The sequence below is a fragment of the Heliangelus exortis genome, chromosome 18 (genome assembly GCF_036169615.1).
Source record: "Heliangelus exortis chromosome 18, bHelExo1.hap1, whole genome shotgun sequence".
Classification (NCBI taxonomy): Eukaryota; Metazoa; Chordata; class Aves; order Apodiformes; family Trochilidae; genus Heliangelus; species Heliangelus exortis.
Genome location: NC_092439.1, coordinates 5,121,294 through 5,147,965, shown reverse-complemented (window position 1 = coordinate 5,147,965; position 26,672 = coordinate 5,121,294). Strand labels below are relative to the sequence as shown.

Here is a 26,672-nt window from a genome sequence, read left to right as displayed (position 1 = left end):
AGACAGACTGGGTCTGTCACTGAACTTCAGTGCATATCATGTGGGGTTTAGATGGCAGCAAATGTAGCTCAGGATAAAAAAAGAAAAAAAAAGAGCTACACAACTTTGAGCTTTTTTCACAAAGCAAAACATGCATGAAGTTTTGAGTCTTGAAAGGAAATAATTAGCTCTGTGATAAGACAGATAAGGAGGAGAAGTCTTGACAGTTTCATTATACAAGAAAGAATAAAATTGGGTTTGAATACTGCCTTGGTGTTCCTTCTTCAGTCTTGTACTGAAGTAGAACCTGAACTTGAGGGTCTTTCTGGCAGACATCTTGTGCAGCTTTCATTTTGATTCATGTCAAGCCTTCACTGGAAGGTAAGGTAGATACCCAACCTGTGTCTTCATGCATGTAGGAGCCATACATCTCAACTCAAAAAGTGGAATGTAGTGGAAACCAATATGACTTAAAAGGATGGGAAGCTCATACAAAGGACTGTTTTGGTTCCTGTATTTAGCAATATTTCTTGTCAACAGGCAGCAGCCCTTGCTTTACCATTTGTTGAAGGTACTGATTCCTGAGTGAAGTGTGAGGGCTGTGTGTTAGAACACAGAAATGCTGCCATGTGGGGGGACTTCAGGCACTTTAATCTTTCAAATGTCATAAAGTGTAAATTACTCTTCTGTTAAAAGTACTTGACAATCACAAATTTCCAGAACCTAAGTTTTACATCTTATTAAAACTGCTTCTGTTTCATCAGCTACTTCATTAAGATGCCTTGAAAACTGTTACATAAAAGGTTTGGTTTTACAAAGGCTGTTCCAGATGCTGCCCTGAGATCTATTTTGATACTAGAAAGCAGTACTGTGTACTTTTAGTTTTCCCACAATGTATACGTAATTACAGTGCTGTATAGCAAAATTTTTTTTTTCCAGAAATAATTTTTAGTGACATCAGAGTTACATATAATATGTAAGTATAAAAAATTACTAAATTCTAAAACTGTTGTATGTAGGTTTGGACTGATTATTTACATTTTGTCTTCTGGCTTCACTGACTGTGTTAGTACACCAGTTTTGTTTTGCCTTTTTTGCTCTTAGTCTTCTAAAAATGTAGGGCTTACCCAGACTTTTGAGGCTCAAGTTGCTTTCTAAACATTGGGTGGGACAGACTAGGAGACCAAAATAAACCAGAAGGAAAACGAATAAAATTGAAAGTACTTAGAGTTGGCATTTTTATGGAATTGGATTTGTAGCTGTTTTCTTGTTTTCTTTTGTCAAAAGAGCAAAAACCCAGTGAAAATGCAATAGAAGATCTTTATGTGAATATTTGTGTGTAATGATAACTCTGCTTTGCTATCAGTGTAAACAGGTTTAAGTGCAGGGCTCTGTCTGGACAGTTCAGAACTTTGGTAGTTTTATCCTCCCCCTTCCTCTCAGAGATGCAGAAAAGATTATTCTCCTTTGAACCTGGAGTTTGGGAAGGGGAAGCAACCTGCCCAAAGCCACAGAATGAGTCTGCGCTGCAGCGAGGAACTGAACCTCGGTGGATCTGCATCCAGAGTTATAACGGGGAGCTTTTGGTGTGAAATGTTTGTTTTAGTAAATACCATGTTGCTAGGTGGAGCAAGATGTGTCCTTGGAGTCCAAAGGGTGAGCCTGGCTCCCTACGATCCAGCTGAGGCCGTTTAAGTTTTATGGAATTGCCGGTGAAGCCGTTAAAAGGAACAAAAGTTGCCTGGTAGGTGTTTGTGGTTGTGCAGCAGGGACCTCAGACTGGAGAGGGGGGAACAGACCCAGATCTTACTAAACTGGTCTCATTGCATAGTTTGGTGATGTTCATAGTATTTCAGCAATGGTTGTTCCCAGAAGTTTCCGATAAGGAAAAAATGCTTGAGAACTTCCTCAAGAGCAGTGAAGAAAACCTTGGCTTGGTCATGTGTGAAGTGTTTGTGCCAGGTGTAGCAATTTGAAACTTGGGTATGTCTCTAACCTGGGGCTGGTTTAACTCAGGAAAGGGTTAAAAAAATTACATAATTACTTGGGTTCAACATGACTCTGCAGGGATAAGGACAATTGTTGCAACTGACAGTTCTGCCCAGTTTGAACTTAGTTGTAAACATAGTGTTACACTTTTTTTTACCTAAAACATGACAAAATGTAAAACTTCTTTAGGGAATCTGGTGTTGGTTCCATTGAAGGCATAGCTACATGCTGTTTCCTTTTGGAGCAAAGGTCCCACTGTCCCCTTCAATACCTTTCTTCACTCCTACTGCCATTTCATTTTGCTGCCCCATAGTTGTGCTGATACAGCTCTCTGTGAGGCCAACCTGTATAGAGGACTGCTGACCCCATCTGATTTTTAAAAAGGCCAAAACCCTCAAATGCTTTTTTAAAAATTCAGATTATTATAATGATCTGATTCCAGCATCTTGTCTATAAACATTTCCATCAGGGAGATGGAAAGCAGTGGGAATATAAGTTAGGTTTCTTCATCAGAAAGGGAACACATCATTCAGCTACATCCTGGATGGTGTGGTAGGTTGAAGTCTTAAGCTGTTGCTGCATTCTCCTTTTCCTTTCATGTGTAGACTTATGGATTTTTAAAAAATATAAACAAAGACCCTTCTGCTTAGCTTATTGTCTTTCACAAATAATCTTAAGTCTTAAAAAAATGATGGTTTGGTCTTAACATAAATGGTTTAGATGCATCTGTTTGGGCTAAGATGATCCCAGGTTCGAGGCCCTTAACCTGGAGAGTTGTTATTCCAGCCAGTTTACTGGACTATTGTTAAATGAGATGAAGGCATTAAAGTATGTCTCATGGTTTCCCATATCTGGAAGATGTGCTGGTGAAATAAAAAAACATCACTAACAGGAGGACAGTATTTTGAGCACTTACCCCCAAAGGCTTCACCACCAGGTTTGCAGCTTGCTTCTGCTTTGCTTGCATTCTCAGCCATCCTCTCTGGAGACAGGAGACAAACTGGATAAAGTGCAGAAGACATTGCAATCTCCTTAAAATAATGACATTGCTCAGATTTGATCCCTCTCAACAACTTCCATGCTGGTATCTGTGTACCATGGACCTGCCTGGCAAAGATGCTGTGCAGTGGTCCTTTGAAAAGAATTGGTCCTCAGGGATTTTAACTGCTCTGCTGCTCTCCTGAAGCTCCCCTGTAGTCTGTGTGTTGCCTCAAGTGGCTGTAAATCCAAGGAGGATTATCACCAAATGCTTATAATGACCTTTCTGGCATTTTAGCCTGTAGTTACTCATGGAATCTTGGGTAACCATTTTACTTTATAGAAATTATTTTTAAAAACTTCCAAGTCAGAGGAATAACCATACCGAGAGCAAGCAACCCTACCAAGAGCTTGGGTTGTAGCAGAAGATGTGAGGTTGGTTACAGATTGGAGATGTGGATGATCCAAGTTCCCACTTGGTTTTGTCTGTGGGCTGCTTCATGGTGTTACACAGGTTGGTTTTTCAGTCTGGTGGGTGGATGGATACCCATGGATGGAAGGACGGATACCCATGGATGCAGAAGGATAATCTGGGCACAGGAATGTCCTCAGACTGCTTTTCTAATGTACCCATCACCCTGATTTATTTTTTTTTATACTCAGTTCCCTGGCATTGCAGTATTCCAGAGAGTAAATAATTATAAAGCCATGAATAATGCATAATTTTACTCTCTGCTATAAATAATCTCTAACTATGTAAGGGAAATACTCTTGCACAGAGGGACACTTTGTTTCTTCCTTCAGTTACCAGAAACCTTTCCCTCAGCCTGTAATCCACACGGAACGTGTGGCTCTTAAAAATTAAACCCAAGAGCACGTTAGCTTGGGCTCTATTCCTATTCCAGGATCCGATCTCTTTCACCATAATGCACTGGAATTTTTTTTCCGGGTTAATTCCCCACCATGTGTCAACATAGGCCATTAACCGTATGTGTGATTGCTTAATGGTTGGCCTGCAGTGACTCAAATACCAGTTCAAAATAGGGCTTTGCATACAAGTATTGTTCTCTCTAAGATCTTGATGATGGCTTGATTGGCAGATGAATAGGGTACATTAGAGCTAGTTACTGTGTCTGAAAGAAAGCTAAGACATCGTGTTGGAAGGAAAAAAAAAAAAAAAAACACAACCCCAAAACCACCAGGTTGATGTGACATGGGAAGGAGAAAGGAGGAAAATGACTTAGAGATATGTGGGAGAAGAGGGGGATGTTACTTCTGTTGCAGGAACAGACCTGTCTGAAATTTTTCAGCCTTTCTGTGGCTGTCAGTGAAAACTTTGGATGTCCTGCTTCAGCAAAATGCTAAAAGCCTACTGCAACCAACAGGATTTATATGTTTTTTGGTTTTTTTTACTGAAAAAGGACTCCATGTACCCTACCTCCTAAAACTCCTGAATATCTTAATTCCCTTCCAATAGCCAGGGTTGGTGGGTAGTCTGAAGTTTGATTGCTTCCATGAAAATGCAGGTTAAGTGCTTCATCCCCAAGTGAGTGGTCACACAAACGTTCTAGTGAGTTTGAGCCACAAAAAAGTGGATGAAAACTTTGCATATTACCTGCTCACAGAGCTGCTAAAGCATATAATTTCTTTCTATTGCTTTCAAATGGAGTGAGCCTACACATCTAACAAGCCTCCTGACCTCTTTTCCTACTTAAAAAAAAAAACAAACCAAAATAAAATTTTTTAAAAAGGGAAAAAAAGAAAGGTAGTTTAGTCTTTAATTTCCCTCCCTCTTTGATTTCTAACTTGGCTATAATTCAGCTGTCTGTGGCTTTGTTGTGATGGGGACAGGGTGCAGGAAAGCAGCGTTGGGTGGCTGGAGGGGGCTCCACTGGGTGACTTTTTGGGCAGGTTTTGCCTCACCTCTGCATGCCTCTTTTCCCTCCCTTGCTGATTGTCTCGTCCATTTTAGCAGCAGACTTTTCCAGGTGAGGTGTGGCTCCCACTGTGTATTTGTACAGCACCAATCACTTTGACACGTTGAACCTTAGGGCCCTCAGCTTCTTGTTGCAATACAAACAGCAGATGATAAGACCTTGTGCTCATGAGAGTGATAGCAAAATGGGTACTTAGGAAATGGCAAGTGTGTTTGCTGGGTGGGAATGCACCGTTTGCTGTGTCTTGTTAGGCCAGTCGTGGCCGATGTTGACTAAGGTTTTAAGTATTTGGATATTTCCTTTCCTACAAGAATGTTTCCTAGAAGAAGTGGAAAAGGAAACATGCTTGTAAATAGAAAAAGAAAAAAAGGCACGGCTGATAGGCTTTTTGTGACTGCAAAATGGGCTGTGAATACAGAACAGGTTTTTGTGCTTTTTATGTGTCAAAGGTCTCTAGGATGATGTTGGAGGCAGTAGAGCTGTATTTGAGATTGTTGGGGAGAGAACCACAAGGAGGAAAATCTCCATCAATGTGCCACATGGTTTCAAATCTTCCATTTTGTTTTATTGTTGACAATCATGCCCATCTAGAAAGGAACAGGAGCTGAAGAAAAATGTGTTGGGACATGGGAGTGAGGACTGGAGGATATGGGATACAGCAGAGTCCTGGCTGTTGGCATAGCCAGGGGTGCCCTTGAGCTGGGTCCTTCCCACTGGGATGTGGGCACTGGTAGTTGTGCAGACCATGTTGGAAACTACAGAATGTAGATTTTAAATACCAGTCTGACATACTGGAGCATTGATGTGCTATTACCCCATAAATCCTAGCTAATATAGGCTGAGGTAGCCAAACCTTACAGTAATAGATGTAGGTAGTATGTAGAAGGTAAGTAATTAACCAGCATATTACTTATACATTAAAAAAAAAAAAATCTCAAACACTCTTGCCAGCTTAAACCATTTCCAAGTGTAGGCTCCTCTGTAAACATGATTTTTCCTTTGCCTGGTATTTTGTTGCCTCCTGTTCATGAGCTGTAGCTGTTGGGGCTGGCATGTCTGCATATAATATATAACCTTAGATTTTAGCTGCATGCATTAGATTCAAAGTGCAGGCAATTACTGTTCAAAGCAGGAGTTGTGAAGTGGTGCTTCTGAAAGAGAATTGTTTGATGCTGCTTATCAGGAAGATACAGTAAAAGAAAAACCCAACCTTTTTCTTTTAAATTGAATCAATCTAATTTGAATTTCCTTGCTGATCCTCCAGGCTTTCTATACTTTTATTATGTACAGAATACAGTTAAGAGATGGGCCATTATTAATCTGGACTCAATGTCTCTGTCTTTTCAGCAGCTTTATATTCATCCTGAAGGAACTGGCAAAAGGGGAAAGTAGGTCTAAACCAGGAATGTAATTCAGCTCTTGCTCTCCACTGGGTCTCACTGCTGTGATGTGTTGATTTGGTTGAAAATTACATTGGTTTCCATCCTGTGAGCATGTCCCTACAAGGAGTTCAGCACCAAATGTCTTTCTTGAGGACACCACAGTGCCACTTAGATTGGTCTGATCTTGAGTTTCCCCAATTGCCCCTCTTCCCCCTCTGCTCCAGCTCCTCTGGGCACACCAGGAATTCTCTTGGTTAATGAGGATTTGACCTGGGCTGAATTTAAAACCCTGACCAATGCCATGCAGTTACTTTCACTTCTCTCCCTTTTTTCTTTTTGGTTAATTGGCAAAGAATTGTTGGTCTGGTATGCTAAGAAAAGCATCTGTTGCTTTGTGGTGTTGATCTTTGCCTGTGTGGAGCATTATCCATGTATCCAGTGGTCCCAGGGTAGTGGAGGGATCATTGTTGCTCTTTGCCAGCATCAGGTTGAGTTGCATTTGCAGTAACCTGGTTTATTTAACGTAGTGTCTAAAATTATGAACAACTCCATCTTTTCCCAGTACTGCTGAAGCTGGATCAGGGTTACTACGGGGGAATTTTACATGAGATTAAGACCTTTTACCTAATGGTTGTATACAAGTAGGTAGGAGGGCTTTATTCAAATACAGATAGCTCTGCCTAAATCATTTTGTAAGTGTTATAATTAAATAACTCGGTGGCAGAGGGCCCAGACCTTGGAAAAGACTGAATGGAGCCTACAGTATTACATGCTATTATCTATCAGCAAACAGGTTAAGCTTGCTCAGAGGGAGTATTTTATAGGATTTTAAAGGTGCCTTGTTGAAACATGATCTTTCCTTGAACAAACACTCCTCTTTCTCTCTCTCTCTCTTTCTCTCTCTCTCTCTCCCCCCCTTCTCTTTCCCCCTTCTCTTCTAAACTACACAAAAGATAGAGGTTAGGTGGAGAGCAAAAAAAAGAAGTTAACTCTTGGCAAAGATACAGGGAGCACAGAGGAGTTTCTGATTTTATTTTTTTAAGCGACCAATCTCCATTGGGTTTGACTTTGCCCCTTCTGTAGCTAGGTATTTTCTGGGTTTCTACCTTAAGATCTTTTTCACCATGTGGACTATTTCAGGTCATTACCACGCCTTCAGATGCAGTACCCAAATGTGGTGGGAAGGTTCCTGTGCCCCCAGTTCAGTGCAGATCCCAGTGTTGATAGCTGAAGCTGCAGTGCAGGTTGGAAATGGGAGTTTCAGCAGACATGCCAGCACACCCCAGCTGGGGAGGGAGGAAGGTTTCTTTGCCTTAAATGCACACACCTTCTCTGGGTGGCTGCAGTGAAGAATTGTAGGTCTTGTAAGGGAAAAAAACCCCAAAAACCCAAAAGCTGTTGTAGTGAATGCCTCTCAGTCCAGAGAGTCTGGCATTGTTTTTTTTTTTTCCAATGCCCGTCAGTTATTGTGGGTCATTAACTTGCATCCTCTGTCTATATCTTGGGCTAATTTATTTATCATTTTTGCCTGTGCTTTCTGTAGCCCTCTACAGGAAGTCTGTGTTTCCCATTTTGTGGTCCCTCTTTGTTGCTGCAGCTTTTCTTCTTGGGCAAGAATTATGGTCCCGTTCCTCCCTTTCCGTTGTCTCTGAGCTGCTGTCCTTGCTAGCTGGAATCCCACTCTGTCAGTCTAAGAAAAAGGTTTGGGATAAATCTAAGGGTCAGGCTATTTTATGATAGAGGCAGTGCTTTAAAAGGAGAGAGAAAATGATGTGTGCACTGCAGGAGGAGCTGTGCATGCTGTGCATTTTATCTGCTTCTCTTTTGCTTGATGCCACTGATGAAAGCTGTGGCTTAAGCCCCTGTCTAAGGATAATAAAGAATTATTAATTTTTTTTAATGTAAGAGAATTATTAAGTTACCATGTGAAAAGTGATGCTGAGTTTGACACAGCAAAGCTGGATGGAATTTAAGATGAAGTTCCCTAAAAATATGAAGGGGACTCTGGAGAAGAGCAGCTGCATGACAGGGAGTTTATAGGGCTGGAAGTAATCTGGAGTGCTGGATCCTGAGAGGAACATGGAATTACTGGGAGACTGAATGGGCTTTGCTTCCAGATGCCAGTGAAGTTGAATGTGGGGTGTTTCTAGTCATCCTGGATCTGGGGAAGTTTACCTTTTGGTAGTGGTAGAATAAAGAATTCTTAAAAATTAAAAAAACAACCAAAACTTTCCATCAGGCACTGGAATTCTTGCACAGAAGGAGGATAATAAAGTTTAAGTGCATTAAGTTGCCTGGTTCAGGTTTCTGAAATCTCTGCTGCTGGTTGCTTTTAAAAGTAGTTAAAATCTGCTTTATGCAAAGAGATGTGCTGTGTGTTTTGTGTGTGTCCAGCAAAGGTGCTTTTTTTCTCCCAAGTTACTTTATCTCATTTGATGCCTATTTTCAACACAGGGAGTTTTTCATAGCTTTTAGTGTCCTTGCTGGTTAAAATATGTACTAATATTTTTAAAGATGTGTTTGTGTGTCAGGTGAAAGCAGGGGACTTTGCTAGACGAAGCTGGCAATGGAGATTAAAATAATTGTCAAAATAACCTGAAGGGATCTACTGATGCAGCCTAAAACCAGCAAATAGCAGCTGGAGTGCCATGGCCTGATTTTTCACATTTGACCTATAAAAATCAGTCTCTTCAGTACCTGCAGATGTAATGGCAAAATAACATTTTCAGTATATTCCTTCAAGCTACTTACTATAGCTGGTTTTTCTTTTTTTGCAGTACCTTCCTGAAAAGAGGACAAAACATCAGAGCTGAGTGTGTGAGCCTTCTGTATCATTAAAACTGCAGCCAGGGCAGCAATATATTGTGCTGTAGGAGGGAGCAGGGTTGTATTTCTATTCTGGCATTCCACCTCTCCTACCTGAAATGGCGAAACTCCTTGTAACTCCAAGGCTGTGATTCATGCTATCCCCAAGATGCAGCCTCCTCTTGCTAAAGAGGTTGAGGTTACCACCTTCAGCTGCTCATCACTTGAGTTTCGATGCCAGCTCCCTGCCTGATCACGCCCTGACCTGCCTGGGTTCAAGTTGGTTTGGGAGTAAAGATTTATCCTGGCTGCTTAGTATTGATAAGCCCTGTTAATGGGTAACTGCTGAAATGTGCAGGTCTGCCCCTGGCTTCTATTTTTTTTCTGATAAATCTACTGTGTAAAACCATGAGATCCCCGTCCTCATCTGTTTTTTTTTTTTTCCCCCTCTTAAAGCTGCTGTGTCCATTCTGTGTTTCTTGGGGAAATGCAAGCATGGGGCTGTCAGTTCATGACAGAGCTGTAGATTGCTGGACTGACAGATCATACAGCAAAGTGATGAAAGAACAGAAACTTAAGCCTCTGAGATGCAGAGTCAGAAGTCTGAACTTCAATGTTCCTGTAAAAATTAGGGCAAGTGTGGGTTTTTTTTATTTTAGGTTTTGTTTTGGTTTTTTTGGTTGAGGTTGTTGGGTTGGGTTTTTTTGGTGGTGATTGAAAGGTTTGTAAGTGTTGTGCTATTTTTAGGGGTCATACATCTTTTTATACTTACTCAATCCAGAGTGGAATCTTGGGTGTAGTTGTGCTGAATTGGGGCATTAAACAACTGCTTATGTTACCTTTCTGTTATGTGGTAACATCATTCCTATAAACACTGCTAGAGGTCAGGAAAGTACTCTTAGATATTCCTTTTCTGCACAGAGATGGGCTTATTTACCAAGTAGAGTTAATTTCACATGTAATGAAGGCAAATACATGTTATAATTCCAGGTTTTTCGCAAGGAATCTTAATAAGCAGTCCCTGAAGATTCACATGATAATACTAAAAGACAGAATTGCAATGTGTCTCTGTGCTACTTTTTGTTCTAAATGCAGTTTTGCTGCGAAGAAATTTCAGTAGAATTTATGGATATTGGTGATGTTTCTCAAATCTTCATTACTTGGGTGCTCTGGTTTGTGATTACACCCAAAGAGTCTTCTTGCTGTATTAAAATTGTAAATGTTAACACTTGGAGCTACAGGAAAAAAAAAAAAAAAAAGCTACAGGCATTCTTTCTAATGTCAGAGCCAACAAAAGGCCAAAATTGCATAGAACTGGGATGCCAACCATGCCTTATGTCGACATGATATCCTTGACTTTTTTTAGGATTTGCTTCCAGATGGATACAGTTCCTTTCCACTTCTGTCCTAAGAAGCTGTCATGTTTTGCAACAGCATGGTTGCAGTCCAATTTCTTGACAAAGTGCTGTGTAGCCATTCATAAAGTGCTTTCTGATGATATGCACTGGTGACCTGGTTTTACTCTCACCATTTGATACGTCTTGTCTGATAACAGGATTTTATATCACACAGGCAGTCTTTTGAGAAAGTTATTCTGGTTTGGTTTTAATTATTTTTAATTTTTAATTAGTATTATTTTTTGCACAGGTTACAGTTTCTTGGGACTTCTGTAGGGTTTCCCCTCCCTTTTTCCCCTCCTGCCATTTTTCTAAGTGCTTTCCAGTTGATACTGGGGGGTTGTGTGTTGTCATCTGGAAAGGAGAGGACTAGCCTGGCTGTGTGAAATGCCTGTATTCATGACAATTTGAAAAATGTATATGGGGGGACATGGAGAATGAAAGTTGCAGTCTCCTGTGGAGCAGACAGCTGACAATTCATGTATCTGATACTTTTATTTACTTTCCTGCACAAGAAGAAAAATGTCCCCCCCACAGCAACTGCAGCATCTCACGGTACCCAAGCTGCTGCTGACACACAAAGCACCTCTTGAAACATGTAGGGTGTTGAATTCAGAAATAAATCATCTCCAGCTCAGCTCCTTCTGGAGCTCAGTGAAGGAGCCTGTTGTGTTGCAGTGGATTTTCTTGGTCATCTCACAACTGGGTTTGTTTTTTGTGCTGAACCTTATTTTGATCTCTGTTGCTCTTGAGTGATATTAATACACAATAAACAAGTGCTGAGGAATAACTCTCATCCTGTAACTCTGGGGTATGGGAAATGAAGATTTGGCTTGCTGTTTAATAAACATTTGGTTTACAGAAACAGTTGCATCTAGGTTTGATATCAGAGTTCACATGGGTGGTGGCTTGGGGCTGGGGCTGCTCTGACAGGGGCAGCAGAGCAGTTGCCAGTTATTTGTTAATCTCAATGTAAATTCACTGACATAGTCAACTGTGTGTGGGAAGAACAGATTTAATTTTTTTTTTTACATTTTTTTTCTGTTGTCAGGATAAATAAGGAAATTTTAAAAAATGAGCTATGTTAGACATTATGGTCTGGCAACCAGAGGAGTACTGTGGGCACTCTCTGCAAAGTGGGGTTTAATTAGCTGCTGCAATATTTTGGTAGGTTATATGGTACTGCCATGGTATCTGGTTTGTCACAGCATAAAGGGAGGCCCAGATGTCCCAAAACACCATTTCCTCAGCAGCAGCAGCACTAAACCCACTTCATGGTCCTTACTCCCCTTAGGGCTCTGACTCTGAACCTCCCCAAGGTCAGCACTCACTCCTGCCATATGTGGGAGCTGTGGAAGGCATTCTCAATGTGAAACTTTTTTTAATTTCTCAAGGAAGCTGGGATTTTCTTCAGGGATTTGTGTCCTTCTATTATAGCAAGAAGAGTCTAAATTGACCTGTTTCTGTCTCATCAGAAGTGACAATTCCAGTTGAGGCAGATGTTGGAAAAATTGTGGTGGCAATGAATGAGAGAAGAACATAAACCCCAGCAGTAGGCAAGGGCTTGTCCTTTATTCTGAAGCTGAGCATTTTAGGTTGAAAACAAAATCTGTTACCCTGTGTGCAGTCACCAGCCCTTCAGATATTCACACAGTGGTACTTAATGATTTTCAGTAAGATGGAAGGGGTAGTTTTGTTTTGTGTGGTTTTTTGCCCAAAATACCCGGGGAAGGTGGAATATAGATTCTAGAGAACAATTGGTGGAAGGCTACAGGTAGAAGGAAGCTGAGAGGGCTCTACTAACAAGCCTCACTGAGTTGCCTGTTGGACTATACATTACCAAAAAAAAAAAAATCAGAACAAAAGCCCAACGAGTAAGCAAGTGAAAAGTAAGAACTTGGATTATGTCATGAATTGTTAGGCAATTATTAGCTTAATTATCAAACTGAATTGTTTTTGTGCTACTTTTACTCACATTGAGTAATAACTTGCTGTAGGACTGGATTATCTGTGATGGTTATGTAGGTGTGAACTGAGGTGATGGCACCAGGTTTGCCACTCAGAGCTCCTTTGTAAAGAAAAAAGCTGAGCAGGGCTGCATACCTATCATGTAAGCACTTGCTGCCAGCCTGTCTCTGCTCATGGACTGAGAATGAAATCTGCTTAAAACTATTACCTTGAGGACTTCTGTGGGTTTTGTAAAAAAAATAAAATAAAAAATGACTGTGGTAGAGCTAGGACATGTTTCTGCTATTCTTGTCAGTTGTTCCAGAAGCCATGTTTGCCAGAAGCTCTTTTATTAAGTCCCAATGCATGTATTCTTGTTTTTTTTTTAAAAAGACATTGTGGGATGAAAATTTGCATGGTGGGTGGTCACAATCTCTTTTATTTCTTAATTTATTTTTATTTTTTCCTGTGCTGTGGTTTTGGAGAGGTCTTAATAATCTGTGTTAAAATTGTATGCATGTGTATGTTGGTAAAAATTAGTAATAGGGATAACAATACTGTAGAGCCTCTTCTGTACCCTCTACCTTGTAGCCTCACAGGAAATTTTGCTAAGATGTGTCAAAACTTTTATCAACTTTCCATTAAATAGATTTCTGCTGTGACTGGATCCTCAAATTACTGTGCTTTGAAGTTTAGCATGCAGAGTTCTAGAATTTCTAGAAAGAGATACTACTGTGTGATGCTAGAATATTTTTTTTGATGTTGTCATAACATCTGATTAGGCTTTCTTCTCTGTCTTCTTTTCCTAGAGTGAAAAAAATCCCTGCTGTCTATTGATAAATCTGTATTTCTTTTTCTCCAGAGATATCAGCATGAATAACATCACAAGGCTGCCAGAGGATGCATTCAAGAACTTTCCCTACTTGGAAGAGCTGTAAGTATTTCACTTTGCTTCAACATCAGATGGGTGCATGAAGTGGAAGGTGGGTGTGGAAATGGCATCGAGTTGAGCTGTGAACAGAGAAAGCAATTATACTTTAAAAAAAAAAAAAAAAAGAAATCCTGTTCGTGTTTGGAAACCGGAACAGTAAATGCTACTTACAAGGGACTTTTTACAGTAATTATTTTAACCATGGCTGGAGTGATGACACAGACTAATTACAGTGTTATCCAAAGATAACACAGCAGGTGTGTAATTACCATTGTTTCCGAAGGAGCCATAGTATAGCTCTTGCATAAGTTCCATAAAATATATGTTGTTCCATTTACTGAGCAGCTTGCTGCCATTGTCCCTGTAGGCTGCAGATGCAGTGCTCACAAGCTCATCCTGACCTGCATCCCAATTCAAGTTCTGTGGTATAGGGCTTCTTGTTTGTAGTTTCATTGACAGAAATTCTCACTTCAGTTTCCAGCTCTCCTTGTCCTGCTCTCTTTCTTGTTGTTTTGGTTATTTTTTTAAGGTTTTACTAAGCCTTATTTGCTCAGTTTTTTTGCTGAAGTCTTAACTGAGATGCCTTTGAGAATTTGAAGCACCCTTTCACAACACAACACAGCCATGGAATAGACTGGGTTTCAGAGTCAATAATCAGGGAGAAGGTTTTGACTTTCAATTACTACTTTAGTGCTGTGATGAACTTATTTAAGTACTATATATGTGACGAGTGACTTCTGTGTGCCTTAGTTTCCTTATCTGCATTTCCAGAGTCAAAGTAACAATTCTCATATCAAATTGTCCTTACATGAGGCTTTGGCCAGACTGTAGCTATGAATGCTGTGTGGAGATATTTCAGTAAATGCACCATAGGCAAAGAACATCTCATTTCCCAATGAGGCAAACCTGTACGACTCAGGGAATTCTTCTGATATTGCAGATGAGGAAACTGAAGCAAAAAATGAAAGCCATTTGTAGAGGGCAGCAGGATAAACTAACCCCAAAGCAAAGCTACACATAAAGCCCAAAACCTTTTGATTCTTGGTTACCTGCTACAACCAGTGCAACCACCACACCTCACATGAACAAGGATATTGAGAAATCATTAGGAGATTGGGTCACTTGCTCCTGAAGAAAGGTTTGCATTCCTGAAAGGTGCTCTATTGTTCTTGCATTCCAGTTTCACTGCTTGGTCTAAGAAGGTATTTTACCTCTCCTTACAATTTTGGTCTCTCTTATGTTCTAATAATTTACCACCTACCATTACTAATATGCTTAAGTTACTAAATTTCCCCTGTTTTTAAAGTGGTTTTGATTCTAGCCAGTAAAGCACAGTTGAACTTATCTGTGTCAAGTGAATTGTGTGTGATAAGCTTATTTTATTCTTAGCAGGTTCTTGTTTATTTCCTCTGATTTTAGGTATTACTTAAATTTGCGATATAGTCTTGTGAAGGAAAATAAGTTTCCAGGACTTCAGATGGAGCATTTAGGAAATGTTGTATGGCATGAGGAGTTAATTAAAAGACATAGATAATTAGAGGCCTGGGTTCAGAATACATACTAGCCACTTCCCTATATGCTTTATAATATGTACTGCTGTGTGTTTGTTGTTTTTGTAGTCTATTTTTTTCCTAAAATTTCTCTAGTTGTATTTCACATCAAAAGTTGAAAAAAATAATTCTGCTTTCCCAACTTCAGGTGACTGCAGGAGACTTCATTTTTTCCATATAAGTAATTAAGCAATAAAACCCAACTGGTGGGTGTGCATATTGTGTAACTTCCATAAACCCCGGGGTGTGTCAGGAGGTAAAAGAGGAAAGGCAGAGCCTTCAGCCATCATCTATTGTCCTTATTGCCTAAGAACCATTTGCAGCGTGTACCTCATTGTCCCCCTGAATTCCAGCATTTCAGTTTGTAAAAAAATAGGCTAGTCTTAAGTTCAGTATTATATGGGAACACCCCAGAAGCTTTGTATCATTCCTAGCATGTTACTCGATGTTAAAGCAACTTCTGGGGGAAAAAAAATTGCACATCTTTACTTGGCAAATGTTTGGAAATAATCATAATTCCATAGTACAGTAGAAAAAAAACAGTACTTCCTTTTATGTTTGAGTTACCTCCTACAGCTGCAGTAGTAGGAGGATCTGCAGAAACATTAAAAAGAAAAACTCTTGCATTCAACAGCTGCCACGGGTGCAGAAAGACAGGAAAATGACTGATGAGAGCAGAACTATGAGGAGGCAGTATTTATGTACAGTACTTCAGTTGAAAACCATTAAGTGAGACCTGTGAGTTGTTAATAATGCTTCACAGCAGCCAGCTTTGACTTTGAAGCCCATTTGCAGAGGTTCTGGCCATCCCCACGAACAGTGAAAGGAGGAAAATTTCTTCTTTGTGTTAAAGACCTGGTTATGGTCATCTTGCACAAGTCACCTCCAGGTTTCCTTGCTTCAGCTGATGTTCTTCTTGGAAGTAATAGACTAAAGTAGATTTCAACAAAAGCAGCTTAACTTATTAGAAATGACCAGCACCAGACATGATGCAGTTTTGCTTAATTCTGCCCAGTTTTCTTTATGGGGCAGGGTATAGACAATTTTCAGTCTTTATTTTTAATGGTTGTGAACTGAAAAAATCCAAACCATCCAACTTCCCACTGTACAACCACAATTTTCCCTCTCTGCTCTGAGATGATTTTCAGACATTCTTCCTGGCTTTTATTTGTAGTTGAACAGATCCAAATGCTGACTGCCAGACACTAGCCAAGCTGCTTTTTCAGCACAGAAACCTGGGTGACAGTCTCCATGGCCAAGACAGAGCTAACTCAAAGTGGTGTTGAAATCATTGCTGGAAGTGACTTCTCCATCTAGAACTTTTCCCAAGAATTACATGCCTAAAGCAAATGAAAATCCCACAAAATTAATGGGAATACACCAAATATTCACACAGTACTCAAAAGTACCACCACAGGCTCTGGTAGCTCTTAATCCAGGAGGCAGCCCCAGACACCTTTCTGGTTATACCATGCTTTAGCACTGTTGTTTGTGGAATGCTCTGGGAGATTAGCCCCTGACAGAGTTAGTTAATTAATATTGCAAAACAGTATCATGGAGCTTAATTGAATCTAAATGGGAGGCAATTAGATGTATTATGGAGGCAACTGAGTCTTACCCAGTGTGTGTATGAAGAGGATGGGATTAAAAAAATGCAGTAGGAGTAATTTAAAATAGGGCTTGTAATTTCCTTAATGCAATGAATTATTTGGTAGTCTGGAACGACTTCAGAGGCTTGTTTTCCAAATCCTATAATGAACACTAGCAAATAAAAGTGAGTGAAGGAGTGTACCAGATTTGAATGAGCTGCCTGCTCAATTAAAAATTACTTTCTACGTCACTGAAGGGGGAACAACCTGGGTGCTTCAGTATGTGCCTAATGCCACTTTTGGATGTGCTGAGTTACCCAAGACACCCGGGTGAGACTGGCAGGTTTGACACAGATGGGAGACTGATGGCTGAAAATTGGGGGCAGGTAGAAGAGGACATCTGAAGTGGCCGTGTTCAGGGAACAGACTCAGTTGCAAAGTACCAATATTGCAGGTATAATCTGAAGTTTTGTACCTTTTTGATTAGTGTCCTACCTGAGTACTATTCACAGGTGCAAGGAAAGGAAAGGCAGAATCTGTCCATTGGGTTATGTGCTCCTTGTGTCCCTCTTTGCAGCCTCCTCCCAAGTGTCACTGCATAGCACACTTATCATATGTCTGGAGGATTCTTGCACTATTTATAAATGTTATAAAAATTCTCCATCTCTGTGTAACTGATACCCATCTGGAAGTAATTTGCAAATGATTGAAACGGCAATGGTCAGAGTCAGCAAGGAACAGACCACCAAGGGTTTTGCCACAGCAGTTAATGAAGTGTATTCTCCAGAAAATCTTAATGTAAATATGCTGCAATGCTGAACTTGATGTGGAAAATATCTAAACTAAAAATCCTTGAAGAACTTGGCCACAGTTTTCTAACCACACCTTGAAGTATTTATAGAACGCTAGAAGAGGGAAATATAGTTAGATAATGCAGTGTTTTTAGAAAGCAGAAAACATTTTCCAGTGTGAATTTTTAACAAGAAGAGCCAAGCTGTGTTATGTTTTTAAAGTCTTCTAAATGGTTGCAGTTCCTTCTAATATTTTAGAATTATCTAAAGTAGTCTGAAGGATTTTAACTGTATGCTTTCCATTAGTTATGTTTATCATCTGCTGGATTAATTAAAAATACACTCTCTCATTAAGGAAGACAAATAAAGATTATTTTTATTCTTGCCAGTTTTCCAGTCTAGCTTCAGACGCTTGAGTAAAACAGAAGTCTCTTCAACTGAAGGACCTTTTAAGCTTGTTTTGATTTCCACTCTTAGTCCTTTAAAATGTTGTCATCTTATTTGTCCTGCACTGATGGGCAAGGTTTAGGTAACAAGGTTTTGGCAGTCTGGCTGCTGGGCCATGTAAGAGTCAGGAAAGGATGCAGAAGACAGCAAACTGTCCTGTTGTGTGTTGGTGGGTATCTGTGACACAATGGGGTTTCCTGAAGAGAAGCACTGGTCACTTCCCAACCAGTCAACCTCAGGCTCTGACCTTCTCCCACAAGGGTTAGGGAGGATGCTTTCTGACTGCAAGGAAAATGATCACTCCTGGAGGCACAGAGAGGCAGCAGTGCTCGGTTACCTTCCAGATGTATGCTGAGTCCTAGGGCTGTTGTGCTTCTGGTTTTTGTTCATATTTGACATGAAACAGTCTCTCTTCTGTGACACTACCCTCAGATTTATTTTTTTTTTTTTTTTGATTGTTTTTATCAGTCAAGGACAAACCTGATTAAGATTTTTACTTAGCAACTGGTGAAAATGATTAGAGAAATAAAGTAGTAAACAGAAAATTCACAGCAATAGAAGTTTGGGGTTTCTTGGTCTGCTTTTTGAGAGATGAATAAACAGTGAGCAAGAGACAGCACGTGTGCGACTGATTTTTCTGGAAAAGAAATAGTACAGCTGAGAATTTCCTTGACTATTTAATTATATCCATGCTGATTACAGCACTAAGAGATCCTGCTTATACATCTCAAACCCTTCTCCTCCCCTAAGCCAGTCTCTGAACATGGCTTTTAATTGACAAAGTATATTTTAAGAACATAAGGATTAATTAAAATGCATGCAGGCAGTGAAAATGGGGTGGTTTTGCCATAAGGTTGTAATCAGGAAGTATCTGCAAAGGAAATGTCTTGAGTTATTTTTCCTCTTGACTGCAGCTGAAGATGACCACCTGGCTGAAATGTCACAGCTGCTTGCTTTTGTAGTATCTGTTTCAGTGTGTAATTTAGATGGTTCCCTTCCTTCCAATTTCTGCATCAGCACCACATTGTATTATCCTTGGGGAGGGAGGGGGAGTGTCTATTTTATTACTTTGGTTTTATGAATAAGGCATGTCTTGGAGTTCTGCCAAGGCCACCAAGGCTGAGCTGTTAGTTTGGGATGCAGGATCTTACCTCACCTGGCTGTGGAGCATTTGGTGGAAGGGAAGTTTCTGCCTTTCAGTGCTACAGCTTTTAATAAAATAACATATGCAAGTGTGTGCCAGTGTGGGTGAGATGGTACAAATCCTCTCTTGTTTGTGAACACCAGTAGTCCCAGGATTTGTAGTGGGAGGCTGGAGGCAAAGGGCTTGCTTTGAATAGAAAAGTCAAGGAAGAGTCTTTATGGGAAAAATTGTCCTGATGCCTTGTGTTAGCCAACATCTGTGGGTAAACATCCTCCTGTAAGACTGGCTGGTAAGGTTGGAGATGTTCCCCTTCCATATCTGTCCATTGAGCCTCACCAGCAGGGACTGAGGAACAAGCCAAGAGCTCCCTTCAGCTGCTTTGCTGTAAAGGCAGCCAGGGCAGACATCCACTGCTGGGACTGCAGAAATAGCTGACATGGGGTTGGAAGCTGATGAGTGCTCTGCATCCATCTGCCAGCTCCAAATATTTGAACAGCTGGAGGAGGTAATTTCCTCGGTTACTCCAGCTTGAATTCCAAGAGGTGAAGTTCTAATGCAGAAAATGCAAGGTGTAGATTTCACATGTGGCAGCAAGTTAAGAGCCTCAGCTTCAATCTGGCCAGGTAGCACACAGCAGAAATGTTTGCTGCCTTACGTGCACCACAGCTTTAGAAAGTGCTTTGGCATGTTGGAACTTGCACCTTCAAATTCTAGTCAAGACAAACCTTTAGGCAAAGACTCCCAAGTAGAATTAACCACAGTCAGCTAAGATATTTTTAAACATCACCTACTTGGTCTGCACTAGATGCTAAATGATGCTTAAAAACATGTTGGCCAACTTGTGTTTAATTAATGTTTTCTTATCTATGTGAGTCCTAAATCAGTTAGATTCTGGATTAGTTTCAGTCCTGCTGATATAAGAGTGATATTTCTGCAGCCTAGAAGGTTCTCACCGTGCTTAACAGTTGCGTATTTTTTCTGTTTGTGGGGACAGATGCTTGTAGGTTGAATAAATTCCATTTTTTAAAGAAGATGGAGTTTCTTTCCAGTTTGTTTCTACTTGTTAATTTCAAAAGTTGGCATAAGGATTCTGAGACTGATTCTGCTGCAAATACATTTAGAGGGAAACACAACTTTTTTGCTTATCTGTTGTCTTCAAGTTTCTGTGTTCAGCATTATTTTCACATGGGCATGCACACTGAAGCTGGCTTGGCAATATGGCCTGGGGGCTGAACTTCACAGTGTTACACTTCAAGACCTGTCTTACAAGCTTGAATTTATTATGCTGCATGAGAGCTGCCAGGTTGGGGCTGTCTGAACATATAAGCCAGATAAGAAACTTCTGGAGGCCGAGTAGTGTTCTCAGAAGCTCTCAGACTGTGTCTTTTCAGGTAGAGTCCCAAAACGGTGCTTGTATCATGCAGTCCTCTTCCTCTTTTTGGTTTCAGGAATTGGAGTATAAAACAACAGACAGAAGTATGCAGGGTAGCAGGCAGCCAGTTCTAGCCTTGAGAAGAATCACAAAAGCCTTTAGATAATCAGACAGAAGAAGTGTAGAAAAAAACAAATTCTATATGTGGGAGGTAAATGCAGTATCCCCATATGCTAAATAAGTAATTGTTTGGTCTTAGTTCACTCTGTCCTCATGGTGTCTCAGTATGATCCTCAGGGTGAGGAACTAAATTATTTCTTTACCTCCTTTCCTCCCCTCATCTTGGGTGGTTGTATTTTAGTATATTCTTTGTGAGCACGGAGGTACTCTTGTCTAATTAGCATTGGCAGATTTTTCCTGGCATAGAAGAACCTGTACTTGGGTAAGGTTCTTTTCCTGCCCTTCCTATAGAAAAGTAAATTCTAGATGATTCTAATAAAATATTCAGGGTTGTTTTGTTTGTTTTTTTTCATCTGGGGGAAAGTTAACACTTGACATGAATCTGAAGCAATCATGTTGAAAATTAATCCCATTTCTCTTAAGTCACTCACTGTGGAGGTTTCCAGAAATCGTGGGTCTTGTATATACCCAGTATGTACCTGAAGTGGTTAGAAAAGTGGTAACAGAGGTGTAATTGCCAAATATATGTGGATTTAATCCACTTCCATATTTTGCAGTGTCACTTACTAGATGCATTGTCATTAAGAAGATCCCATTGGAAAGTCAATAAATGCCAGGGCAAGAGACAGGCTGTATGGATGGATCAGAGCAGCCTTGAGGATTTACTACCTCAACCATTATTTTTTCACCCTCTCGTGCCTAACCATCAATACATCTCGTGATCTTGGGAACCTTCTGAGCATCCAGATAACAGACACACTACCTGCTAAAAGCAAAAACGTGTAGTTGATCAAAACTGGGTTTGGTTCCATTTATATCTCTGTCTCTGCTTTACAGACTACATTAGTGAAATGTTTTTACAGCTAGAAAGGGGCACATTGATGCTGGAAGAACATCTGTAACAATTGCTTTTTGTACAGTGAGAAATCAGAGGGAAATAGAAATCCAGAGTGGCAGAACCTGGATATGCAGGTTGATGGATACACAGACTCACCTGGGTGCCTTGAGATAGCTATCAAGGATAGCTGATAGCTGGCTTAGAGCAGAGCAAAAGAAAGTTGTCATGACACAGTGCAAGATATGTAAAGCCAATTCAGGAGAAGGCATATTTTATATGAAAAAATGTGTTCTGCTTCGGAGGCAAGAGGAACCAAAGCTGCTTACTCCAATAACTTGTCATTACAGCTGCAGACTGTTACCAGTTTTCAAGACAACACTATATTATTTTAAAAGCATGTTCATGTTAGAAAATACGTGGCAAACTTCTGTTTTTTGCTGGGGAATACCATTTGGGACTATGAAGATGGCTTGGTTCAACAGCTCATGTTGTAGAGCTCTACTGTGGCTCTCCTTCAAGGAGGTCTTGTCCCAGTACAGAAACTGCTTGCATACTGAAGGATAAAACCTACTTTTCATGGATGGGAATGCTTGCTTTCTTTAAAATCAGTCATTAAGAAAAAAAAATAGAATTTATAAGTATTCTTTGATACTTCAAGAAAGCAATATCAAATAGCCTTATTTTGTCCTGCAGTGGGTGCTGGAGACTCATGCTGACAATTTCACAGTAGAACTTACGGACAGTTCTTTAAGATGTGTTTTAATCCATCTGTTTAGTTTACTTAGATATTTAGATTTTTATCCACCACTGTGTCGTAAAAACAAGCTATTATCTTGAAGTTCAGTATAACTTTGAGAAAGCTGTAAATGGTAGAAAGGGAGAGCTCAAGATGAGAAGTGCCTCCTCAGTTAGATGGAGTTGGTACAGTTTCAGTTCTAGTTGTAGTTTCAGGCTGCTTTTTTCCAGTCCTGATGCATCCTGGCTTACATGGGATTTTATAAATAACAGTTGAGGCTGTATAATACTGAAACTACAGCAAGAAAAGAAGGGGATAATATACATTTTCCATTAGCAGCAGCAGAATAAAGGATCTCTTTAATTATGTTAAACTGGCATGGAAGAACTGGGTGTAATGTACAGGTTATTGATTGGCTTCACAGCAGTGCAGCTGACCCAAGTCCCATGGGGCTGTTTGTTAATGACAGATAAGCAAAGCAAAGTTTATGATGGTATTGTGGCTTCTATTTCCCAGCCCATCCCCTTGGGTAGGAGCTGCCTGGGAGCAGGGGGAAGCAGCAAGACCCTGGTGTCTCTGCAAAAGGCTTTACCTCTTGTGTAAAGATTCACACCTTGACGAATAAATTGTAATATCTAACTATAAATGGAGTTTCAGACCCGTTCTTTGCACTCAAAATCAAAGGAAGAATGTGTACCCAGGTCTCTCAGTGTTGAGCTGCTTTCAGGTAGCTTCACAGCAGTGTGGATTTGCCCCACCATGGGCTGGTCCCAAGCCTTGTTGCAGGAAGATGGAGCTTCCTTCCTTTCTGTTGTGCTGGGGCTTGGTAAAGCTGTGATTTTTCTGAGGTCATTTTAACACATGTGTGTGAGAGACAGGAAGAGAGAAGACAGAGGTGCTTTTTAAATATTTCATTGTTTTAAATGTTATATTAAAAAAATCTGAATGTGGCTATTTTTGAGATGTGCTGAAAGAAGGAAACGTGGAAAACCTGACTGGATGTTTTTGGTGACGTCTGAATTTCTGTTCTGCTCATGCACTATATAATGTGCTATTAATTTTTTGTTTCTCTGCTTTGAAACAAACCTGGTTATGTCAAGTGAAATCCACCCATCTTCCCAGCTGCTGGGTGCTGCAGCAGAGGGAAGCATGTTGAGAGGAGCAGGTGATGCATTGGTCTTTGCCTGCTGGAGAAAAAGAGCTGCAGTTGAAGCCTCCTAAGAGCAGCCACGCTCCCCAAGGCTACGACGTGCATGATAAATGTGTATTTGGCAAACTGATTAGTAAAGCCTTTGCACACTTGGCTAGTTGTATCCTGTTTCCTGGAGGATTGCCAGGTGGAGGAGAAACGGAAATGTAATGGATTGCAGGTTGTTTTTTTGGTTTTTGTTGTTTTTTTTTTTTTTCTTCTGTTGGTAGGTTGCAGAAAGGCTGAATAAACAGGAGTTGCCTTGAGGTAGGAGAAGTTCTGTGCTATTTGAAGTCACGCAAGCCTTGCTCTGGCTCAGCTGCATTTTTTTTTTCCAGTGCTCTGTAGGTTATGTCAGTGACTCTCAGATTGGGGGAGGCTGTTCAACTGGATGTAGTTTAGCTTTTTTAAAACAAATCGTAATCCCCAGCCTCTTCAGGGGGAGGAAGAAGTGAACAGCAGATGCCTGATGAGCTGCACACCAGCCCCTCCCATGGGGAACCTGGGCAGAGCTGCCATTTCCAGACCTGCTACTGGGGCTGCTGCTGCTTGAAGTGTGTGGTAGGTAATCAACACCAACTTGGAGTGTTGAGTCCCAGAATAATTTGGTGCCATGGCTTCAATCAGATTTTGCTTGATTTAAGGATTTCTATTGTGATGTTTTAAAATAAACATGTGTTTTGCAGATCAGTGGCTCTCTGGTGTCGAGATCCAGTGTGTTTCATCAATACTTCTTTCTGTTTGCATTGAATTTCCTAAGAAACTTTTCAAAAGAAAGACATGAAATATTGCAAACCTCCCTCCATGTTCACACAGAAAAAAGTTTATACAGTTGATTTGGGCAACGACAATATGAATTTAAGGGGAGGGATTGGTTGCCATCTGGAATTTTTCATTCATGGTAGTAATTCAAAGTATTTGAAAAATCATGCCATGGCTGAAAAATCCTGAGGCTATTTGCAGACAGGAGATTTCAAGAATGAGTAAACATTGATTCTTTTTATTTTTCTTCCGTTTTCAGAGCTGTTTGGTTCTACACAGGTCTTGCAGACAAACTTTTCTCAGCAGTCAGGAGATGCCCCCCCCCTTTTTTTTTTTTTTGTTAAGGCAGAAGCAGCTGAATTGAAGCATGGTTGTAATGATGTCAGAGCCAGAGGTGATTGAGGTGTGAGAGAACACAAGAACTAAATACCAAGTTCTGTTATAACAAACAAATAGTAAGAAGCAAGATTTCTAAAATCAAGCTTGGAGTGTTGAGTCCCAGAATAATTTGCTGCCATAGCTTCAATCAGATTTTGCTTGATTTAAGGATTTCTATTGTGATGTTTGTGATCTGCTGGGGCTGTCACCTCCCTGTTCTCCCTGTTCATATGAAGCTGTCCTCTTCTCCCTTGGTTTGACAAAAGGATTTGATAAACATAACTAGCATCTTCTCTGTCAGGCAGCATTCTATTAAGTCATTATTTGTTGCAGGCTGATTTATGTAGGCATCAAATGCTTTGGGTAATCTCTTCTATGCAGTTGGAGACTAAGATAAAAACGTAATAATGTTGCTATGTTCTGGCAAGCTGATGCCTTAAATGATGATTTTGTTATTTCCTTCATTTGCCTCTTTGAAATAATATTTTCCACTTAGTGTAGCTGTTTTGCTTCACAGAGTGCTGTAACAGCAGAGGTGGGTTTTGATGTTCTGTAACCTTTGTTTAAAGCACTTGGACTGTTTTTTAGTTATTAACACTCACTGCATTGTACACAGTATTTCCACTGGATGATTTCATTGTACAACTTTTGCTTAGCTTGGGTATGAAACCAAGTCTGAAAGAAAATACTTTGGCTAAAATGATGGCATCTTTTGGCAGTTATTGATTACCAGGTGCTCTGCATTATTGTCTTTTACCCTTAATAAAATACCTTGTGACACAACTATTAGAAGCTCAACAAAGCTTAGACCACACAGAGGCTGCTGGTCAGGATAGAGGTAAAAAGGTTGAAGGAAAAAAAGAGGGGAGGAAGGGGGGAATGAGGTATTTGGAAGCAGCTGTTTTGGCTGCTGTTTCTGCTTTTCTGCTTTGTGTTCTGCAGCATCTCCTGTATTTATTACTTTTAATATCATGGTGGTTTCCACAATTTACTTTGCTTAGTGTCTTGTCTAGCGGTTCAAGTTTGAAACTGGCAGCATCCTGAGAGGGAGTCAGTATGGCCAAGGATCCTGTTCCTTTTCTGCCTACTCCAAAATAGTTTTCTTTTGTGAAAAGTCAGTATGAATAGCTGGCCAAAAAGATTGCCAAGGTTATGTCTTGGTAATGTCAGCAGGCAATTGTCAGCACTGTGCTCATACCTCCTGCTTGTGACTGTGGTCTTCACACTGGGGATTCTCACAGACTTTTCCTATCATTTAGCTGTTTTTACTTAACTGCACAGTTTGTTTAGAAACTGCTGTGTAGATTAAAAACACATGGGTAGCAGAGCATGTGTTTCAGCACAGTAAATCTGAAAGCTGGAGGGCCATGCTAATAGTTGGTAAATGCGTTTCTGAAACCAAGTACCATAAGAAGGTTCTTTATCATTCTGGGCTGTGTTTTTTCTAGCATGTTTGCAAAAAGTGTATCCATGAAACTGAGTAAAGCATTCGTGTTAAAATATGCAATGAATAAAATAACTCTAGCAAACCTGGAAGATCATGAATATGGCATAATTGAATGCAAAATGTATAATTGCTTGCAAGTATTGGTAATTTTCCTTGTTAGATGGCTGTGGAAGTACTGTATTCTGTGACTGAAATTATTATTGCAATTTTTTTCCAGGCGACTGGCTGGCAATGACCTTTCTTTTATCCATCCAAAGGCCTTGTCTGGGTTGAAAGAACTCAAAGTTCTGTAAGTAATTGGGGTTTTAGAGCTTCATAGCTTGTCCCCCCCCCACCCCAGTATAGCTCTCCTAACTTTTTTTTTTTTTTTTTTTTACAAAGCCTGCTGTAAGTGGTGATGAGCAGTAATGAACTTGACTAAACTGTTATTACTGTGTTTAATTAGAACTGTTGTTTCTGAAGTGTATATTGTAGGAGAGGAATTCTGAGGAGGAAAAAATCCTAAAAAAGGCATGTAAAGCTCTATCAGGTGCCCTGATATTGTTAGATAGAACTAGTGGTTACACAGACTTAAAACACTGACTTTTAATAATCTCCTACTGGTGCTAGAAATAATTTTATAGTTTAATGCTTCTTTACATGAAAATTACTTACTACTAAAAAAAAAAGATTTTAATGAAAAAAAAAGTTATTAGAGTTATATATCCCGCTTCCCATATCCTTTTTCCTTTCTGAGAAAGGAATGTTAATTTCAACTATTTTTCCATAGCTAAGGATACAAAGAACTTTCTGTTGTTTGAGGTTTTAAAAAACTGGATCCAAAAAATGTAGCATTTATGCTGATGTAAGTATTTCCAGTTGCTGGTAGGGTAACAGATAGTTAAAGATATTTTTTTTCTTTTTT

General features: G+C 40.1%; 1 protein-coding gene and 1 long non-coding RNA gene across 2 annotated transcripts in view; one reads left to right on the top strand and one right to left on the bottom strand.

Annotated features, from left to right (window-relative positions):
- The window catches only part of LGR4 (leucine rich repeat containing G protein-coupled receptor 4), a 72,411-nt gene that overhangs the window by 19,117 nt on the left and 26,622 nt on the right, over nt 1-26,672 (top strand). The window contains exons 2-3 of the mRNA XM_071761629.1: nt 13,277-13,348; nt 25,986-26,057. Of these exons, the coding sequence (XP_071617730.1) occupies nt 13,277-13,348; nt 25,986-26,057 (144 nt within the window). The remainder of the gene's footprint in view (nt 1-13,276; nt 13,349-25,985; nt 26,058-26,672) is intronic.
- On the bottom strand, nt 7,835-9,322 carry LOC139804403 (uncharacterized). Its single transcript, XR_011729372.1, has 3 exons — nt 9,185-9,322; nt 9,017-9,049; nt 7,835-7,955 (listed from the first exon to the last, which is right to left on the bottom strand). It is a non-coding gene; the product is annotated as an uncharacterized lncRNA (long non-coding RNA).